Source organism: Lampris incognitus, chromosome 14, assembly GCF_029633865.1.
Source record: "Lampris incognitus isolate fLamInc1 chromosome 14, fLamInc1.hap2, whole genome shotgun sequence".
In the NCBI taxonomy this organism is placed as follows: Eukaryota; Metazoa; Chordata; class Actinopteri; order Lampriformes; family Lampridae; genus Lampris; species Lampris incognitus.
Genome location: NC_079224.1, coordinates 49,728,242 through 49,744,148, shown reverse-complemented (window position 1 = coordinate 49,744,148; position 15,907 = coordinate 49,728,242). Strand labels below are relative to the sequence as shown.

Genomic DNA, 15,907 nt, shown 5'->3' with positions numbered 1-15,907 from the left:
AGTATCATCAGCATAGCAATGGTATGAGAAACCATGGGAGCGGATGACTGCACCAAGTGAAGTGGGGTATATTGAGAAGAGAAGGAGACTGAGGATTGACCCTTGAGGCACCCCTGTGGATAAGCTGTGTGGTTTGGACACTTCTCCCCTCCAAGATACTCTAAAAGACCTCCCTGAGAGGTAGGACATGAACGAGAGGAGGGCAGATCCTGAGATACCAAGCTCAGTGAGTGTGGAGAGGAAACTTTGGTGGTTAACCGTGTCAAAGGCAGGTGGCAGATCTAGCAGCAATAACTCTGAGAATTGACCAGCAGCTCTAGCCAAACGCAGGGATTCCATTACTGACAGCAGTGCAGTTTCAGTAGAGTGATCCCCGCTTAAAGCCAGACTGATTCGGATCATACAGATTGTGCTGATAAAGGAATTCAGAGACTTGTGTAACCCATATGACATATAGGGCTACCAATAGTCATTGATTTAGAGGTGTAGTGACATGCCTCTCCTTAGGGGGCGCACTATGCAACTCGCTAGGGTAGAGACTGCAACACGCAGTCGTCATCTTTTTCTCTTTTCTTTTTGTGATCTTCCTGGAAATTGTGCTCTTGAACCGACGACTGAATGTCATTATACATAGCCTCAGAAAGTTAGTGTATTGACATGTTTTGATTGTGAAAAGTGTTATGTGTCATCAGAATCTCATCTGTGACCTTCCGAGATGAAGGTCTGTCGCGTTTTAAGTATGGGGAACTCCGGTGGGTAAAGCACGTGTTCGTGCTAGCTTGTTGCTAACTACTGAAGGGGAAAGCTAACGCTGGGTCATCATATAGCTGTTAAGATACTCTTCATTAAACCAGTCGGGGTATAAGAATGTCTAATGTTTGACTAGCCCGTACTTTGGTACGTGTTGTATCATAGTTATGAGAATGTTAATGTTTAGAACTCACTTTGGTGCGTATTGTGTCATTGTGTCATGTTGAATGTTCTAGAAGATAGCCCACGCCAGTAGTTAGCTGGTGCTAAGTACTAGCTTAGTCAGTGAAGCATTGGCGAATTGTGTAGCATTAAATATGCGTTGAACTGATCCTGTTGACGTTAAAGCCTTTCGGTTTAAGTGGTTAGCACACTTAAATGGTTTGTATTGAGGCTACACTGTGACTGCACTGATTTTGTGTAACAGAATTATTTATATATATATATATATAAAGATAAGAATTCATACACACTAGCCTATTTCCTCTACCAGGGTAGAATAGTCATTGTTGAAGTATATTCAATACACTCGAAGATCAGGAACTGAACTCTTGGACCAACACACACACTCAAGCACAAGGAACTCAATTTTTCTTTCATCTCAAACTGCTAACACTCATTGAGGGTTGTGATTTGAATGAGGTTTTCTTTGGTTTATTATTTTATTTACTTTACAGAGCTCTATTTTGTTTTATTTCAATTCTTTTATGTAAAATCGTGTATATTTTGCTGTTGAGGCAATAAAATTGTCAACTGTTCAACTACACATCAACTCCTCTCGTGAGTTAGTCAAGGCAAACCCCTCACCGAACCTATTTAGATGTTAGCGCCTTTACTGCTAGGAGTGAAACCAGTCTTTAGTTTTCAACCTGGGCTGGGTTGAATGTAGGATTTTTGAGCAACGGGGCAACCCGTGCTTGCTTAAATGCAGTGGGGAACACACCCATTGTAAGTGAGGAGTTGATGATGTGTGTGACTGCCGGGTTAAGCGGTGGGGAGATTGTCTGTAGGAGGTTGGATGGTATTGGGTCCAGCGGACAAGTAGTGGGATGAGAGTCCAGCAGAAGCTTGGAGATTTCCTCCCTGGTCAGGGGGGAGAATGAGGTGAGTGAGGCACTGTTAGCTGGCAGCAGCAGACAGAGTTGGTCAGGCTCAGAGAACTGGTTACTGATGGCAGAAACCTTATCAGTAAAGTACGACATGAACATGTCAGGAGTGAGCAGAGTGGAGGTCAGAGGAGGAGGTGGATTGAGGAGTGAGTTAAAAGCAAAAAACGAGCGTCAGTGGCACCACAAATCTTGTTCTGATAGTAAGCTGATAGTAATGTTGATAGTAATATTGCCAGCCTGTTTCCTGAGTCTGGAGGTGTATAAGTCCCGAATCGAGGGCAGGTTGGCACCAATGATTTTCTCTGCAGATTTAACTGTCCGTTTTGCATTTGTCCTTACTGGGTTTTGTTTAAACGTACATATTCCTCAGGTCATAATTACTTTTCCTCAACTGGAACAACCCCTGGATACTGTTGGGTACTTTATGATTTAACACTTTATACATGATTTGAGCAGTTTTAAAGTCCACCAGAGTTGGTTTGTTGGTTCTGTGTAATTGGCTTTATTTACTACCCTCATGGCTCTTTTTTGAATAATGAAGATTGAGTCAGTATTGGTTTTATATGTGTTCCCCCACACTTCCACACAGTAGGTGATGTACGGAAGTATGAGGGAACAGCACAAGGTGTAAAGTGAAGCTTGATTTAGAAGATCTTGGACTTTGAATAGTATTGTGATTGGTTTGGATATTTTAGCCTTGGTATATTTCATATGTTGTTTCCAACATAATTTATTGTCCACTATTACACAAAGAAATGGAATTTCAGTCACTCTTTCTATTTCTACATTGTTAATGAGTTTCTTGTATGAGTTCATTTTACGGTTACCAAAGATTATACATTTTTTTTACTTAAATTCAGTGTTAGTTTATTAGCATCAAACCACATCTTTAACTTCATCAGTTCGTTTTCCACTATATCCAGTTAGTCACCGACTAGTCAGTTAGTGACTAGTCCTCCTGTGGTCGGTCGAAGGTGGCGGTGTGTTCATCAGAGGAAGGTTAGAATAACTTAAATGCTACATGACATTTGTCTTCTTTAAACCAAAACGATCAAACCCTCAAACAGGATTCAAGCTGTTTGTTATGACACTGAAGTCCAAGACAAATGAATGTGCATTCCACACACAGACTGTATTCCTTCATGACAAATGAATGTGCATTCCACACACAGACTTTATTCCCTCCGGCCTCCACACAGAGACTTTATTCCCTCCACAGAGAGACTTTATTCCCTCCACACAGAGACTTTATTCACTCCGCCGGGGGAATTAAAACACAAAACAACACGACAGTTTCACTGGTACATCATTTACTTCTAAAGTTCAGACAGAAGTGTGAGGGACATGAGGCCACCATCTGATGTACGTGAATCCTGCCTGAGACCAAGATGTGAAGCTGAACTGAGGTAACATTGTTCTCTCAGGTATCTCTTATCTGGAACATTCTATCTGGAAAAAACCTTAAGGATGTTCAGGCAGAAAACCCTCGCAGACACACAAACTAGCAACGAGAGACGTGACGTCTCAAGGAAGGAGAGAACAAACATAATCTTTTTTGGGGGGTATCCCCCCCCTTTTTTTCTCCCAAGTTATACCTGGCTAATCACCTCACTCTCCTAGCTGTCCCAGTCACAGCTCCGCCTCCTCTGCTGATCCGGGGAGGCTGCAGACTACCACATGCCTCCTCCCACACATGTGGAGTTGCCAGCCACTTCTTTTCACCTGACAGGAGTTTCACCAGGGGGATGTAGCGCATGGGAAGACCACGTTATTCCCCCAGTTCCCCCTCCCCCCTGAACAGGCACCCTGACTGACCACAGGAGATGCTAGTGCAGCAACCAGGACACATACCCACATCTGGATTCCCACCTGCAGACACGGCCAATTGTGTCTGTAGGGACGCCCAACTAAGCTGGAGGGAACACAGGGATTCGAACCAGCGAACCCCGTGTTGTTAAGCAACGGAATAGACTGCCACGCCACCCAGATGCCCCAAAAACTTATAATCTCAGAGACACACACAGAAAATGGCTTCTAAGCTTGTATTCACATATTCGTTAAACTCTTCATAAACACGAGTACACGTCCGCCTGTCTGTCTGTCCGCCTGTCTGTCTGTCTCATTCTCGGGCAGCATATTCTTTATTTTTCTGCTCATGTCTCCGCTTGCCAACTTCTTTTAATCCATCGCGGATCTGCTGCAGGGCGTCCTGGTCGCCAACGGCCTCAGCCAGAGACCGAGCCTCTCGGTACAGACGCTCCGACTCCTCCAGCTCACCTGAAACCAAACAGAATCCTGCAGATCAGAAATCAGGAACAATTTATTGTCATGTCTTTCATGTACTTGCATACACAAAAGAAAGGAAATGTCGTTTCACCCAGCCCACAGCAGTGCAACACAAAGGACAAAAACACATATCCAAAATGTCCAAAAACGACACCACCAACAATATACAGAAACAGTGAGAACAAAGCAAAACAACAACAACACACAAAACAGTTAACGGCACAGTCCACTCAGTGCAACACAGTCGAGAGAGCGAGCGCCAGCAGGATGACTGTCGGGACCGCTGGTCTGCATGGGCTAGCAGACAGATGCACAAATATGCTAAGTTCTTTTCAACAAACACCATTAAACACAGATTTATAAGTCTGGTCTGGTTCAGTTTCAATCCAGTGTGCATTTTAACTTCTGGAGGGATTCTGAATTGCTGGTTCATCTAGAATAGAGCAAGTATCATCTTTCTTGCTTAACAAATTGCTATTAGTCTTATTCCAGCTGCTTGACTATTAGTCCTGTTCTCTATACATCTGCTGCTGGTTCCTAGTGGGAACTAGTGGGATCTTATTCTAGCTGTAGCTATTTTTCATCTAGTGTGTCCTTAAATATTTCTTGTTGCCTAGCTGTTTTGACTTAGTTAACGTTTTAGATTATAAATATATTCCTTGGTAACTTGCTGTTTGCAGGTTTAATAGTATTGTGTGAGGTTTGATAGAGTTTTACATAAGTGACCAGTTTCTGGGCAATAGGCCTACTTTCATCAATTGGGTGTTAAGTGGCCAGGGTGTGACCTGCACTCCTGGCAGACAATTAGCAACATGTGTTCTTTAAATCACTGCTGCTACTTGGAAGTGTCAGCTTCCAAGCCAAGGGCAAACAGGTCTAGGGTGAACAAAGGCAAGCGCGACTTTTTCAAGCCAAGACTTCGTCAAGCACGCACTGCTCTTTTTAGGTTCTGTCAGTCAACTGTATTTTGTGTACCTAGTATAGACTATGTGTTTCCTTCGCATTCCTGTCCTTTCCTCTTCCCGGGGCTGGCATAGACGTTGGGTCACTCCTAGGCGCTGTGACCCTACCAATCTCATCTATCCCACTCTCTCCACTCACGTTGAGCAAGTGGTGACGGGAGGGCTCTGGAATTGCCAGTCTGCGGTGCTGAAAGCTGAGTTTATCTCAGGCTACGCATCCTTGCTCCCCCTCAACTTTCTTGCTCTAACTGAGACCTGGATCATGCCAGAAAACACTACCACGCCCGCAGCTCTGCCTGATGTGTACTCTTGTTCTCACACTCCCAGAGCTGGGAGGCGGGGTGGTGGTACTGGCCTGCTAATCTCCCTGAAATGGAAATAATCTCTTGTTTCCATTCCACAGTTTTCTCTGCCCTCTTTTGAATTTCATGCTGTTACTGTCTCTTATCCAGTCAAACTCACCATTGTGGTTATGTACCGCCCACCAGGCCCCCTTGGTGAGTTTCTGGAGGAGCTTGACACACTTGTCTCACACTTCCCTGTTGATGACTCTGCACTTATCCTTCTCGGTGACTTCAACATCCACACTGACAAGCTAGATCCTCTTCTCTATTTCCTCTCCTCCTTTGACCTTCACCTCTCACCCTCTCCTCCTACCCACAAGGCCGGCAACCAGCTGGACCTTATCTTTATTAGACACTGTCCTACTTCCAATCTCTCTATTACTCCCCTCCAGCTTTCTGACCACTATTTCATGTCCTACTCTCTCTCCCTCTCTTCTCCCCCTCAGCCCCTCCCCCTACCCACATGGTTTCCACCCGTAGACACCTCTGCTCTCTCTCCGCCACTGATCTTTCTTCTCTGTTACCTCTATCCTCCCTACACTTGAATCTTTCTCTCTCCTACCTCCTGACACTGCTACTGATCTTCATCTCTCTACCCTCTCCTCTTCTCTGGACAACCTCTGTTCCCTCACCTCCAGGCCTGCACGTCCAACTCCATCTGCCCCTTGGCTGTCCGACTCGGTACGTACTGACAGACGGAGCCTAAGAGTGTCAGAGCACAAATGGAGAAAAGGCAAACTCCCAGAGGACCTTCTCAACTTCCAATCTCTTCTTTCCACTTTCTCCTCCTCCCTTTCTGCCGCTAAAGCTGCCTTCTATCACTCTAAAATCCTATCCTCTGCCTCTAATCCTAAGAAACTCTGAAACCTCCTCCTCCTACTTCCTCCCTTCTCCCTGATGACTTCGCTAACTTCTCTGAAAAGAAGGTAAACGACATCAGATCCGCCTTTTCTCACCACCCGGTTAGTGCTCCTTGCACTAGCCCACCCTCTGCACCCTCTCTCACCTCTCCCCGTCCCACCCTATCCCACCTCGCTCCCCTCTCTCCCGACGAGGTCCTCAACCTCATCACATCCAGTCACCCCACCACATGCTCCCTTGACCCGGTCCCCTCCCCTCCCCTATTCTTCAGTCTATAGCACCTGAACTCCTTCCCTTTCTAATCCACCTCATCAACATCTCCCTCCAGGCAGGATGCTTTACATCTGCCTTCAAGACTGCTAGAGTCAACCCCCCTTCTCAAGAAACCATCACGTAACTCCTCTGACATCAAAAACTACAGACCGGTTTCCCTTCTACCCTTTCTATCCAAAACGCTTGAACATGCTGTCTTTAACCAACTTTCTTTGTACCTCCACCAGAACAACCTCCTGGACCCCAACCAGTCTGGGTTCAAGGTGGGTCACTCAACAGAGACGGCCCTCCTTGCAGTGACAGAATCGCTGCACTCTGCGAGAGCAAACTCTCTCTCCTCTGCCCTGATACTCCTGGACCTGTCAGCTGCGTTTAACACAGTAAACCACCAGATCCTCCTCTCTACCCTCGAGGAGCTGGGTGTCACAGGCTCTGCACTCTCAATGTGTGCATCCTACCTGACGGGTCGCTCCTACTAGGTGACATGGAGGGGATCTGTGTCAGAGCCTCGCAGACTGACTGCAGGCATTCCACAGGGTTCGGTTCTGGGTCCTCTCCTTTTCTCCCTGTACACGACATCCCTGGGTTCTGTTATTCGCTCGCATGACTTCTCTTACCATTGTTATGCCGATGACACCCAGCTGATCTTGTCCTTTCCTCCCTCTGACACACAAGTAGAGACACACATTGCTGCGCGCTTGACTGACATCTCGGAGTGGATGGCGACACACCACCTAAAGCTCAATCTGGACAAGACAGAGCTGATGTTCCTCCTGGGGAAAGGTTGCCCGCACCGAGACCTGGCCATCACCATTGACAACACCATGGTGACGCCGAATCGGACTGCGAGGAATCTGGGTGTGATTCTGGACGACCAACTGTCGTTTGCTGCAAACGTTGCATTAGTTGCTCGCTCCTACAGATTTCTCCTCTATAACATCAGGAGAATTGGCCCATTCCTCACCGACGAGATGGCACAGGTGCTCATCCAGGCTCTGGTCATCTCCCGGCTGGACTATGGCAACTCCCTCCTTGCTGGTGCCCCAGCGTCGGCCATCAGACCTCTGGAGCTTTTTCAGAAAGGTGCAGCTCGTCTGGTGTTCACCCGCCCTAAGTTCTCCCACACAACTCCCCTTCTCATGTCCCTACACTGGCTCCCAGTAGCTGCTCGCATCCAGTTTAAGACTCTGGTGCTAGCCTACAGGGCAGTGAAAGGAACAGCTCCTTCCTATCTCCAGGCCATGGTCAAGCCCTACACCCCCGTCCAACCACTTCGCTCTGTCGCCTCGGGACGCCTGGTTGCCCCATCGCTCAGAGGCCCCTGCTGCCGATCGGCCTGGTCATGGCTCTTTTCTGTCCTGGCCTCACAGTGGTGGAATGAACTCCCCACTGATGTCAGGACAGCGGAGTCCTGCCCGTCTTTCAGCACAGGTTGAAAACTCACCTCTTCAAGAACTACTACCCTGTTACTTGTTCTTAGCACTTATTGTATTCACTCATTTAAAAAAACAAAACAAAACTCTTTCTTGCGCTTTTACTGTAGTACTAGTTTTGCTCTTAGATGCTTATTTAGAGAGAAGATGCACTTATGACCTCTGATGACTAGTAGTTCTCCTGATCTCCTGCGTTAAATGATGCACTTATTGTAAGTCGCTTTGGATAAAAGCATCGGCTAAATGACTGGAATGTCATGTAATTAAACACACCAAGCCTGGTACCAGACTGATGGTACTGACCTCTGGTCTTCTGTGGATCATCAGTTTACACACACACACACACACACACACACACACACACACACACACAAACACACTATTTATTATTATTATAACTGCTGTTTTTTTTGTTTTGTTATTTTATTACTATTGTTGCTGCAGTGTTGAGGAGCCGACACTCAGTAATTTTACTGTCCTGTACTTGTATAATGTACTTGTATCTTGTACTTGTATATATTTTTTTATTACTTTATTGATCCCCGTGGGGAAATTCTTCCTCTGCATGTAACCCATCCTAGCTGTGTAGCTAGAAGCAGTGGGCAGCTGCCGTGCAGCACCCGGGGACCAGTTGGTCTTGCCCTGCCTCGGTCAGGGACACAGACAGGAGTATTAACCCTAACATGCATGTCTTTTTGATGGTGGGGGAAACCGGAGCACCCGGAGAAAACCCACACAGACACGGGGAGAACATGCAAGCTCCACGCAGAAAGGACCTGGGATGACCTCCCAAGATTGGACAACCCCGGGGTTCAAACCTAGGACCCTCTTGCTGTGAGGCGACAGCGCTAACCACTGCGCCACCGTACCGCCTGTACTTGTATCTTGTACTTGTATAACGTACTTGTATCTTGTCTTTGTATAACGTACTTGTATAATGTACTTGTATCTTGTACTTGCACAATGTACTTGTATCTTGTACTTGCATAATGTACTTGTATAACGTACTTGTATCATGTACTTGTATCTTGTACTTGTGTAATGAGATGTAACAATAAAGCGTGTTGGATCTTGCAGGACATGAATGCATGAAGTGAATACTGGCTGGCTTCGATGTGTGTTAAAGATTGCTATCTTGTCACAAGTCAAACTGCTGACAATTCATATTTTTATGATGCTAACACGTGATGGCCTGGTGGCCTGTCCAGGGTGTCTCCCCGCCTGCTGCCCAATGACTGCTGGAATAGGCTCCAGCATCCCCGCGACCCTGAGAACAGGATAAGCGGTTCAGCTAATGGATGGATGATGCTAACAGATCTAAAGCTAACCGGTAGCACGGCTAACCAGTTAGCTTTAGCTTGCTTCAATGCTGACAGTTATAAAGAGTCTGGTAGCATGACTAGCTAGTTCCCAACCTGGACTACGGACTGTAACCCACGTGTTGAGACCCTGTTGAGTCTCTCTGCTTCTTCAAGTTATAAAGAGTCTGGTAGCATGACTAGCTAGTTCCCAAACCTGGACCAGAGTCTGTAACCCACATGTTGAGACCCTGTTGAGCTTCTCTGCTTCTTCAAGTTATAAAGAGTCTGGTAGCATGACTAGCTAGTTCCCAACCTAGACCGTGGTCTGTAACCCACATTTTGAGACCCTGTTGAGCCTCTCTGCTTCTTCAAGGCAAAAAGAGGCAGAGAAACTACAAGTCTGACACATAAACATCGACCATGAAGAAGGCTGTGAGTTGTGTCACAATTCAAAATCCCTCGAAGAGATTTCACCTTGTCAGTGATTGACAGCCAGTGCAGCCAATCAAAGTGTTGCTGCTGGAATCCAACAGAAAGGAAATTACAAAAGACTGTGATGAAACTTCCCTACATCATCAGTCTTCACATTTTCTTTTTATTTGCTTTTAAATATTTTTCTATTGCCTTATGTTGCTTTTCTTAATGCATTTTAGCTCTTATGGAACACACTCTGAATTGCCTTGATGCTTAAATGTGCTATACAAATAAACTTGCTGTGCCTCACATCTGGTCTTGCGAGACTTGTTCGTTCTTGAATGGGCTGTAATTGCTGAAGTAAAAGGCTTATGCTGAAATCATTTGAAAATCAGGGTCACTTCCCTTCCTCCTGCCGATTTATGAAACTTCCTACCTTGGTGCAGAAGGATTCCTGCCATGTTACCCAGCAGAACATGCTGGTCAGGGTGTCCGGCAATCCGGCTAAGCTCCATGGCTCTCTGGATCAGTGGCAGCGCCTCATCATAACGACCCTGAAGATCCAAGATGGTCGCCAGGTCACTCATCAGCACCAAAGTCTGAACAGAAACAGAGGATGCATGAAATGACTCTTCGTACCCAGAGTTACAGTTCTAAAACTGCAGATAGATCCATTCACTAGCTGTTTACTGGACCCAATTTCAGGTATATTAAAATAATAATAATAATAATAATTTATTTATACAGCACTTTTCTAAAACAATGTTACAAAGTGCTTCACAAGAAACCCCCCCCCCCCAAAAAAAGATAAAACCAGACAAGGCAGGAATAAGAGTGAGATCACATAAGAGTAAAAATAAAAACAGTAAAAATAAAAACATATCAAACATTGGTAAAAGCTTTCATAAAAAGGAAAGTTTTAAGATGAGATTTAAAGGAAGCTAGAGACTTAGTTCATCTTAGCTCAGCAGAAAGAGAGTTCCATAGGGTGGGGGCTGTAACAGCAAAAGCCCGATCACCCTTGTAACCAACCGAGACCTGGGAATAACTAGCAGGGCTCCATCTGCAGACCTTAATGGTCGAGGGGGGACATACCAAGTCAATAAATCACAAATGTATAAAGGAGCAAAACTATTTAAAGTCTTAAAAGTGAGCAGTAAATTTTAAAATCAATTCGAAATATAACAGGGAGCCAGTGTAGGGAGGGAAGCACAGGAGTGATATGGTCATGCCTCTTTGTCCCGGTAATGAGCCGAGCAGCGGCATTTTGTACCAACTGCAGATGGTGGAGGGAGCCCTTGCTGATACCAGAATAAAGTGCATTACAGTAGTCGAGCCGAGAAGAGATAAAAGCATTTACAACTTTTTGCAAATCAGCAATTGATAAAAATGACCTAATTTTGGAGATTAGCTTGAGTTGGAAAAAGTATGACTGAACAACATGTTTAATTTGATTGTCAAAACTGAGGTTAGCATCAGATATTACCCCAAGATTCCTAGCAGCCTGTTTAAGACTACCTGACAGACCGCCAAGATTAGTAGCAAACGGACTGATGGAATTTTCAGGACCGACCAGAATGACCTCAGACTTATCATTAAATTTAAGAACATTTTTGGACATCCAGGATTTAATATCAGTGAGGCAAGTTGTGAGATTTAATAGGGCGCTAGGATCTGTGGGTTTTAGTGGCATGTATAACTGAGTGTCGTCAGCATAAAAATGGTAGAGCACATTGTGATTTTGAATGACCTGGCCAAGGGGCAGCGTGTATATAGAGAAGAGAAGGGGGCCAAGAACTGACCCTTGAGGGACACCACAACTCAACTGAACCATTGAGGAGGTAGAGTTATCCAGAACAACAGAAAAAGTTCTGCTGGTGAGGTAAGAGCGTAATAAGTTAAGAGCCAAGCTATTGATGCCAACCCAATTCTCTAAGTGATGTAGGAGGATGTTGTGATCAACCGTATTAAAGGCAGCACTTAAGTCCAAAAGAACTAAAATTGAGCAGTCACCTCTGTCTGCATTCAGCAGTAGATCACTAGTGACCTAAACTAGAGCTGTCTCAGTGCTATGAAATGCTCTAAAACCAGACTGGAATCTATTAAAAACAGTAATTATGTTCATAAAAGAAATCAACTGAGAAGAAATCACTCTCTCCACAATTTAGATAGAAAAGACAATTTGGAGATTGGCCTGTAGTTACTTAGGGACAAGGGGTCTAAATTAGGTTTCTTCAGCAATGGGTGAATGATGGCATGCTTAAAACTATCTGTAAAAGAACGGAGGCCAGAGAATTATTAAGAATTTGAAGAATAACGGGGCTGATACTGGAAAATACCTCCTTGAGTAGCTTAGTGGGAATGATGTCTAGGATGCAGGAGGAGGAATTCATATTGGAGACTGTAGTCTTCAACACTGAAATTGTAATTGGTTGAAATTGGGTGAAAGAGGCAGAATTAACATGGGGAATGGAACGAAAAGAGCCTGGCTGGATTTGGGACCTGATATTCTCCACCTTGTTCACAAAATGAGTGAGAAATTTTTCGGGCAACTCAACATCAGGTTCAAAAAGAGAAGTGAAGGGACCATTAATGACAGAATCAATTACCCCGAAGAGAACTTTAGGATTGTGGTTATTTCTCAATATTAGTTCAGAGAAGTACGCTGATCTCACTTCCTTAACTGCCTTCTGGTAAATTAACATTTGGTTTTTAAGGGTGTTACTTTGTTAATTTGGACTTGTTGGCCTTCCACTGTCGTTGTTTTTCTACAAAGTCTTCTAAGGGCATAGGTGTGATCTTTCAGCCAGGGGAGGTTATTTATTTTTTGTTTTCTAGTTTTAAATGGTGCAATTTGGTCGAGGATGGATTGGCACTGATCATTGAATGAATTTAATAGTGCATCTGGATTGGGGGGGGATAAAGAGGGATTAAAGGATGATGAATTAAAAGCATCACAGAATGTAAGTGCAAAGCCAACGTTGAGAATGCGAGAGCATGTTTTAGGATAATGACTAGGAGTAGCAAGCTGTAGTGGGACTTTGAAAATTATAGTTTTATGGTCAGATACAGGCATATCCACCAAACTGAGACATTCGAGAGAGAAACCAGAGGAGAGTACAAGGTCTAAAATATGGCCTTTGGAGTGTGTGGCCCCTCTAACAGATTGAATGAAGTTAAAAGAATCTACAAGATCCAAAAAATGTGAGGTGATGGAATGGGAAGGACAACACACATACATGAATATTAAAATCTCCAAGAATAAGCACCCTGTCATATTTTGGCATGACAATGGATAGAAGGTCAGAAAACTCAGCGATAAAACTAACTGAATTAGAGGGCCCATAAAGTAAGATGCAGAGTAAAGGGAAAGGGCCAGTGATTAAAAAACATAAAACCTCAAATGAGATAAAATTACCAAAATTAACAGGATGGCACTTAAGACCTAACTTATAAAAAACAGCTAGGCACCCCCTCTACCAGAGGGCCTGGGAATGTGAGAATATGCAAAATCAGGGGGCTAGCCTCAATTAGGAGAACAGTGTCCCCTGGGGACACTGAATGAAAAGTCCCAGTGAAGCCATTTAGAGACAGAGAGGAAAGGGAGACAGTTGTTTTTTTATGACAACATTACCAGTCTATGTCGAGGCAAACAAATGAATTGTCACGTTTTAGGGGAGTGGCTTGGTAACTTTAATTCCAGCCGGGTTCTATATTTATCAAGCCGCTTAGATTGAAATGTTGTCTTCTGTGAAAAATTAAAATGAAAAATCCTTCACTTATATTACTGCTTTCAAACAGAGTAAAAGCTATTCATCAAGTTTCATCCAACTTGAGAAGACTCGAGATCTCAAGATTCATCTAAACTAGATTAGAAGTAGGGCTGGGCCAGCTGGAAAAAATCAAATATCCCAACAGTTTCAGACCAAATACCTTGATATCGATATTGTGACAACATTGTGGGGATGGCTGTTGGTGCTTTCACAAAACATTTACACAATCAGATTTTTCATCAGTAATGCCTATATAATAACCAAGTGAGTATAAGCAAATAATAGAACAGCCTGGTAATTTCAGAAAATTACATCACTTAACTGTACTGCAGCCTTTAAAACCAGGAAAAGACAACACTTATGCCATATCACGATACTACAGTATCCAAAATCCCTGACGATATCTAGTCCCATATAACGATATCTAGTCTCACATCATGCAATCTAGTCTCATATCACGACATTTAGTCTCATATCACCATAGTCTCATATCACGATATCTAGTCTCATATCACAATATTCGGTCTCATATCACGATATCTTGTCTCATATCAAGATATCTAGCCCCATATCACGATATCTCATATCACAATATCTAGTCCCATATCACGATATCTAGTCTCATATCACGATATCCAGTCTCATATCACAATGTCTAGTCTCATATCAGATATCTTGTCTCATATCAAAATATCTAGTCCCATAAGACGATATCCAGTCTCATATCACGATATCCAGTCTCATATCACGATATCCAGTCTCATATCACAATATCTTGTCTCATATCAAGATATCTAGTTTCATACCAACATATCTAGTCTCATATCATATCTAGTGTCATATCATGATATCTTGTCTCATATCAAGATATCTAGTCTCATATCACGATATCTAGTCTCATATCACAATATCTAGTCTCATATCACGACAGTCTCATATCACGATATCCAGTCTCATATCACGATATCTAGTCTCATATCACGATATCTTGTCTCATATCAAGATATCTAGTCTCATATCACACTATCTAGTCTCATATCACGATAGTCTCATATCACGATATCTAGTCTCATATCACGATATCTAGTCCCATATCATGATACCTAGTCTCATAACACGATATCGAGTCTCATATCACGATATCCTGTCTCATATCACGATATCCAGTCTCATATCACGATATATAGTCTCATATCACGATATCCAGTCTCATATCACGATATCTAGTCTCATATCATGATCTCTAGTCTCATATGACGATATCTTGTCTCATATCAATATATCTAGTCTCATATCACAATCTCTAGTCTATATCACGATATCTAGTCTCATATCACAATATCTAGTCTCATATCACAATGTCTAGTCTCATATCACAATATCTAGTCTCATATCACGATAGTCTCATATCACGTATCCAGTCTCATATCACGATATCTAGTTTCATATCACGATAGTCTCATATCACGATATCCAGTCTCATATCACGATATCTAGTCTCATATCACGATATCTTGTCTCATATCAAGATATCTAGTCTCATATCACGATATCCAGTCTCATATCACAATGTCCAGTCTCATATCGGATATCTTGTCTCATATCAAGATATCTAGTCCCATAACATGTTATCCAGTCTCATATCACGATATCCAGTCTCATATCACGTAGTCTGATATCACAATATCTTGTCTCATATCAAGATATCTAGTTTCATACCAACATATCTAGTGTCATATCATGATATCTAGTGTCATATCATGATATCTAGTCTCATATGATAGTCTCATATCACGATAATCTCATATCACGATATCTAGTCTCCTATCACGATATCTAGTCTCATATGACGATATCTTGTCTCATATCAAGATATCTAGTCTCATATCACAATCTCTAGTCCATATCAAGATATCCAGTCTCATATCACGATATCCAGTCTCATATCACGATATCTAGTCTCATATCACAATATCTTGTCTCATATCAAGATATCTAGTTTCATACCAACATATCTAGTCTCATATCATATCTAGTGTCATATCATGATATCTTGTCTCATATCAAGATATCTAGTCTCATATCACGATATCTAGTCTCATATCACAATATCTAGTCTCATATCACGACAGTCTCATATCACGATATCCAGTCTCATATCACGATATCTAGTCTCATATCACGATATCTTGTCTCATATCAAGATATCTAGTCTCATATCACACTATCTAGTCTCATATCACGATAGTCTCATATCACGATATCTAGTCTCATATCACGATATCTAGTCCCATATCATGATACCTAGTCTCATAACACGATATCGAGTCTCATATCACGATACCCTGTCTCATATCACGATATCCAGTCTCATATCACGATATCCTGTCTCATATCACGA

At 43.2% G+C, this 15,907-nt stretch overlaps 1 protein-coding gene across 1 annotated transcript in view; it reads right to left on the bottom strand.

Annotated features, from left to right (window-relative positions):
- Positions 1-2,548: 2,548 nt before the first annotated feature.
- The window catches only part of ttc19 (tetratricopeptide repeat domain 19), a 33,517-nt gene continuing 20,158 nt past the window's right edge, over positions 2,549-15,907 (bottom strand). Inside the window, exons 9-10 of the mRNA XM_056293327.1 lie at positions 10,170-10,332; positions 2,549-4,136 (exon numbers count right to left, since the gene is read on the bottom strand). Coding sequence (XP_056149302.1) covers positions 3,979-4,136; positions 10,170-10,332 — 321 coding nt within the window. The 3' untranslated portion in view covers positions 2,549-3,978. The remainder of the gene's footprint in view (positions 4,137-10,169; positions 10,333-15,907) is intronic.